This window comes from Anomaloglossus baeobatrachus, chromosome 10 (genome assembly GCF_048569485.1).
Source record: "Anomaloglossus baeobatrachus isolate aAnoBae1 chromosome 10, aAnoBae1.hap1, whole genome shotgun sequence".
Lineage (NCBI taxonomy): Eukaryota > Metazoa > Chordata > Amphibia > Anura > Aromobatidae > Anomaloglossus > Anomaloglossus baeobatrachus.
In genome coordinates this window covers 187,672,293-187,678,292 of record NC_134362.1, presented here as the reverse complement: position 1 = coordinate 187,678,292, position 6,000 = coordinate 187,672,293, and the positions used below count along the sequence as shown (strand labels likewise).

The 6,000-nt window shown below is 49.3% G+C and overlaps 1 protein-coding gene across 3 annotated transcripts in view; it reads left to right on the top strand.

The window, feature by feature from the left end:
* The first annotated feature begins 683 nt into the window (after window positions 1-683).
* Window positions 684-6,000, top strand: part of LOC142254737 (cadherin-1-like) — a 48,788-nt gene continuing 43,471 nt past the window's right edge. The window contains exons 1-4 of one of the 3 annotated variants that reach the window (XR_012727307.1): window positions 684-863; window positions 985-1,249; window positions 1,393-1,507; window positions 3,212-3,417. Coding sequence is in view for 2 of the 3 variants with exons in the window: in XM_075325991.1 (XP_075182106.1) it covers window positions 1,208-1,249; window positions 1,393-1,507; window positions 3,212-3,417 (363 nt within the window). In the remaining variant the exon portion in view is untranslated. Of the gene's footprint in view, window positions 864-984; window positions 1,250-1,392; window positions 1,508-3,211; window positions 3,418-6,000 lie in introns of those variants that run through there. The other 2 variants (XM_075325991.1, XM_075325993.1) reach the window with 2 other exon arrangements.

Genomic DNA, 6,000 nt, shown 5'->3' with positions numbered 1-6,000 from the left:
GATCGCTGGAGCGTCGCAGTGTGACATCTCACCAGCGACCTCCTAGCAACTTACCAGCGATCCCTATCGTTGTTGGGATCGCTGGTAAGTTGTTTAGTGTGACTGGACCTTTACTCTCTGTCTCTTTTCTGTCTCTGCCTGGATCCTCCGCACCACACTACTCCACTCTGCTCTCTCTTGTCACTACTATCTATCTCTCTCTTTTACCAGGAAGCTCCTTTTCCTATATCTCCTTTGTGCTGGGGACTGTCCTCCTCCTTTTAACCCTTTTAACACCCTCACATGCCCTTACACATGTGATACCTAGTGGAGGCCGGACAAATTGCACAGGGGAAACATAACATTACAGCACATCACTATCATATTTCACTAAAATACACCAATTTGTCATAGCATCTTCACTTGTCCTATGACATTCTTCAGGGACGATAGGGCACTGGACACCCTCTTACACAATCTAGGGGCCCAAGAGGAAAGGGGGCCCATGTCTACCTCCAAAGCAGGTGGAATTATGCATTTTTATGACCTCTTGCGCACCAAAGGGCTATATATTGTTCTTGTACAAGCTGCTAACGGTCCAAAGGGGGTTGCAAAAAACGTTAATCTTTTGTGGTGCCGCACAACTCCACTCCGGTCTGGCCGATTCCTTTGGTCTGGTCACCTTCAGTGTGGTCTGGCTCCTTTTGTACTTTCTAAGCTATGACATCACAATTCACGCCAAGATGTCATCACCAAATCAGCGCAGGAATGCCGAAAAAAATGTCACACACCAAGGACATCCCCAGTGAAGACCACATCTGTGACTGTCCTGAAAGGAGACCTTATCCGATTCTGGCTGTATGGGGTCGACCAGTGAAGAACGGGTAAGTATAATTTTTTTTTTCCCACCATTTCTTGGCCAAATTCGAGTGATACCACAGTTTAGAAGTTCGGCCCGTCACTGATAACGTTTATTATAAAGTTGTAAAACTTTTCCTCCTGCAGTAGTTGTTAGGACGTCCTTGACTTTCAGGATCTACATGGGTATCTAAGCTTTTGGCTCAGCTTTTCGGGACATCTGGAAATACTTCATCCACTGGAGGCAATGGTGACCACTCCCTGCGTGATGATGATGATGATGAGGGGGAGAAGGAGGAGGGTTTGACTGGACACTTCTATTTTTTACCCAAAAGCTGCAGCAGACAAGAAGTCTGAAAACTCGGGAACAATGAGATTGAGTCACCTGGCGTTTCTGATCCTCCTTGGGAAGGTAAAAGACCTTATGTGGGTAGAAGAGGAGGGGCCTATTGGGCGCTCACTGAACATATCGCCTGTTGGGGTGGGACCGTAAGTTCCAGCATGCTTGCAAATCCAGTGCAATTACCAAAGTTACAGTTGGTCTTCATTTTGTAGGTGTCCCTGGTGGTCTCGGGGGACCTGGAACAATGCGTGCCCGGATTCAGCGAGGAGCGCTACGCTTTTACCGTGCCCCGTAGGATCCTGGAGAGAGGACGAGCCGTCGGAAAAGGTAAAAGTTCTGCAAATGTGTCGTAGATTCTACTATGTCAGCCAACATTTAAATGGGTGGCACAAATTGGGGGTGTCTATCTCACACTGCTGGCGCCAATGTCCGCACCCATCAATGGGATCTTTCCTCACTCCTTTAAACTGGTACCATGGTACAATCCTGAGCATGAAAATGCAGCATTGTGCCCCCTTCCCATGTTCCCCGCACGGTCACATTCACACCCACTTGCAGCTGACCATTCTCTAATTTTGGTAGCCCTTTTGGCTCATCTGTGCAATATACCATCACTATTTTGCAGGGATATACATCTGCCCATCTCACTAATAAATTCCACAGGAACCTCAGAAGGAAATCACTCAAATTCCAGAGTTCTCCAGCTCTGGATATAATACACCTCAGTGAATGTTGAGACTCGCTGGCCGGTTAAGCGAGATTGCATTTTTTTAATTTGACATAAAAGGGCCTTGAAAGCAGAAACTTAGAGGTGCAAAGAGGACATCATTATTATGCCGCCCTAGCAGCGGATCAAACCGCTCGGATCCGGGGGTAGTGTCCGTTCGTGGCTTGAGGGTCTCCGAACCCAGGGGCTTAGGGGCCACACTCTAAAGTTAAAGGGGGATATTTACATGGTAGTTATAGTTCGTGACGTCACCCGTTGTGTGCGGTAACTGGGAGTACCGCCGCTGCCATTGGGAGTACCCTGGGTGATGGAATGGGGCAGCAAGGTGTCGTTGGCCTCCACGGGTAGGGGTATTCTCCGGGACTCTGGAAGATGATACTGGGTGCCGGGACGGGGAGATCACTCAGGTACTCACTCAGCAAATAAGCAGATGCTGACAACCGGGTAAACCAAGTCTCTGGGTGCCGCTGCCTCTCAAAGGGAGCTCGACTGGCTCCCGTCCCCTGCAGTGCTGCCTGGTGATCCGTGACATGCCTCCTGGCACAAAGTTTAGATTCACTGAAGTGGCCCGGTAGTCTGGAAATTTCCGGGGCTCGCTCCCCACTATGGCTAAGTATGGGAGCCTGCTCTCAGGGCTCACGCTTGGGATTTCAGTGGGCTACTTATATGGAAGGACCCCTCGTTGCGCTAGTGCCCCATTCTGGAGCTAGTGGAAACAGTCCATGAAGGCTCCGTTCTCCGCAGGTTAATTGCTGGGTTGCCTGAAGCCTCCCCCTGACCTAGGGTACGTGTACCACGCCGTGCCTTCGGTCCCAGACCGGTGATAGGACCAGGCTGCTGACCGTCCTCCTTGACAGGTTCAGGAACCTTGCCTCAATCCCCTGTGACCGGGGGTCTGACTCCTCTAGGTCTAGACCACCGTCTGCAACCTAGACTGCTACTCTTGGGAGCCACCGCTCCCTGCCTTCTCCACTTCACTACTCCAGCACACTACTCTCTCTTCTCCACTCTGACACTCCTCACCTTCTCTTCCTGATCCCTAGGTGGGCGGCCCTATTCCGCTCAAGCCGCCCACTGGTGTGTCTGGTGGGTCTGGTGCAGGGTGTATCTAGGATTTCATTTGCTGTTGGAGGCAGCACTGTAAGATGGGGACCTAGAACCATGAGGGATTTGAATACTGCACTAAAGGAGAAAGAGCGTGCAGTACCCTGTGACGACCTGATAGTGCAGGGGCGTCACATTATCATGACAAGATATTCAGTGATTGGAGCTGCTTGTTAATAAAATGTTTTTATTGTTTTTAGTGACATTTACATCCTGCTCCGTTAATAACCGGGCGCTGTACTCGCCCGAGGACACCCGCTTCAGGGTGTTCCCCGATGGTAAAGTGACGGTGAAGAGGTCGATCACCCTCCACGATGGATATGTCAGTTTTGTGCTGAATGCATGGGATGCCGACGGAAAGCGCCACTCCGTGCCTATTTTCTTGTGGAATGAAAGAGAACAGCAGGTATTGTCAATTCTTATTAAAAAAAAATACAAAAATAGAAAGCACATGGACAGATAAACTCCACCATAGTCCCGGGTTAAGCGTTTCGAGGTTATGACTAAGAGGCATGTGTTACGTCACCACCGGAGTCCACTCCATCGACTTCTACTCTGATCGCCAGGCTACGCCGTGTTCCTGCCGTGGATGGTGCTGGCGATGGGAGAGGAGTCGATGCCGGCGGCGGTGGTGGGCGCAGGCTCCGCTCATCCACTGGTCTGGGTTTCCTGGGGATCTGCAGTACCACTGGCTGACTGTAGGTGGCGTGTGTCTCCCAGATGAAGTACCATCATTCAGCTACAGCCAATGGGAAGACACCACACCCTTCTTAATTCCCCTCCTGTCTGCTGACCTCTGCCAGAGATAGTTCTGATTTCCTGGCTCCTGTTACGTCCTATTCTGTTTGGTTATTCCTGTGTGCTGACTTCTGCGTGTTTTCTGACTACCCTTCTGCCTACTGTTTTTGTACCTCGATGCCCGATCCGGATTTGACCTCTGCTACGTTTTCTGACTACGTCATTGCCTGCCGATTCTGTCCCTGTTCTGCTATTCCTGGTTTGACCCTGCCTGACGACTATTCTTATCGGACTGCAGTCTTCCACAGGTAGTGATCTCCAGGGCCCTGTGTAATTCCAAATCCCTGTATAGGGGTTAAAGGGTTTCAGGGTTCTGGGGGTCCTGCTTGGTGAGTGGCTTCCCTCTAGCCTCCCCATTACAGCCCATCTGAGTCTGTGGATCCAGGCAGGCGTTACAGCATGTAACCTCGAAACGTGAAAAGGTCCCATTTTATGTGTTTCAAGGCTACATGCCTCTTAGTCATAACCTCGAAACGCGTAAACCGGGACTATGGTGGATTTTATATGTCTAAAAATGGACATATAAAATCCACCATAGTCCCAGTTTACGCGTTTGTAAAAAAAAAAAAAAAAAGACTGAAATTAAACACAATGGTTTTATACTGCTGGATCCCCTCTTTTTTGGGCTTTTTTGCATCCATTGGAATCCTGGATCCCTGCACTTACCTGACAGGTGAACTGGACTTTCTTTTTCTTATCCCAAAAAAGGAATACTTTCGCCACCGGTAGAGGTTAGACCAGCAGTGGACATACATATATTTTATTCTGAAACTCCGCTGCGTTTCATAGTCTCCATAGTTTGAATGGACAGCCGGATTCTCCTTGCCCCTCTCCAGCTGACTGACAGTTCCCTCCCTATGTATAGGTGTAAAAAGAGACCTGTCAGTCATATTGGGCTTCAATCATGTAGTCAAGTAAACACATTATTTATAGTGACCAGTAAACAAAACAGTTTTTTTACTGCCTATAATAATATAGGGTTGATATTACTGCACAGGAGCAAGAAAGCGCTTCGGTCTGAGCCGTTGTGCCTGAAGGTTTTTTTTTTCCAGCCCTGCTGAACAAGAGAACCATCATTAGTTGATGGAGGATGACTGCAGCAGCGGGGATAGAGCGTTTGTAAAGCCTGCTTTACACGTTGCAATGTCGCATACTATATCGTATGCGATTTGCAACGCCCCCATCGTATGTTCCATTTGTTGAACGTGCCGTACAGACTATTAACCCCCGTCACACGTACTTACCTTCCATGCGACCTCGATGCGGGTGGCGAACGTTCACTTCCTGGAGTGGGGGGGACGTTCGGCGTCACATCGACGTCATGCGGCAGCCGGCCAATAGAAGCGGAGGGGCGGAGCTGAGCGGGACGTAAACATCCCGCCCACCTCCTTCCTTCCACATAGCTGGCCGGAAGCTGCAGGACGTAGGTAAGCTGCTGTTCATCGTTCCCGGGGTGTCACACACTGCGATGTGTGCTACCCCGGTTACGATGAACAACCTGACGTTCAATCCATGAGGAATGAACGACGTGCGTGCGATGAACGTTTTACCGTTCAATCGCAATCGCACGTAGCTGTCATACATTGCAATGTACCTTACGATGCCGGATGTGCGTCACTTACGACGTGACCCCGCCGACACATCGTAAAATACATTGCAGCGTGTAAAGCCCGCTTTAGGTGCAATAATTGGCCACACTAGAGGAGGAGTCACAGTCATCTCTCTGCTATATGAGACTAGCGACAGATTCAGGCCGTGAGTCATTTCCATTCTTGATTCTCAATATTAAGGGCCCACTCACACTTGTGCTATTTTGACGCAAACGGAATCCGTCACTAATGTAGTACAGTTCATTTATTTACAGTGGAAGCGCGACATCATGTGGACACAAGCAGGTACTGCATGACACACACACGCGCCATAGTAACGCGCTTCCACTGTAAATAAATGAACTGTACTACATTAGTGACGGATTCTGTTTGCGTCAAAATAGCGCAAGTGTGAAACTAGCCTAAACGTGTTTCCTTTCCTTTAGCAGTCATAGGGTTAATATCAGTATTCCTTGCCAGCAAGCAGTCTCATTACCATCCCAGGTGTTTCTGGTTTGGGACCACTCCAAGTCCCTTTATATACCCTCTGCTATCAGCAGAGGGTGCTGGTTATTCTCTTTGCCATTGGGATTGTTGGCCTG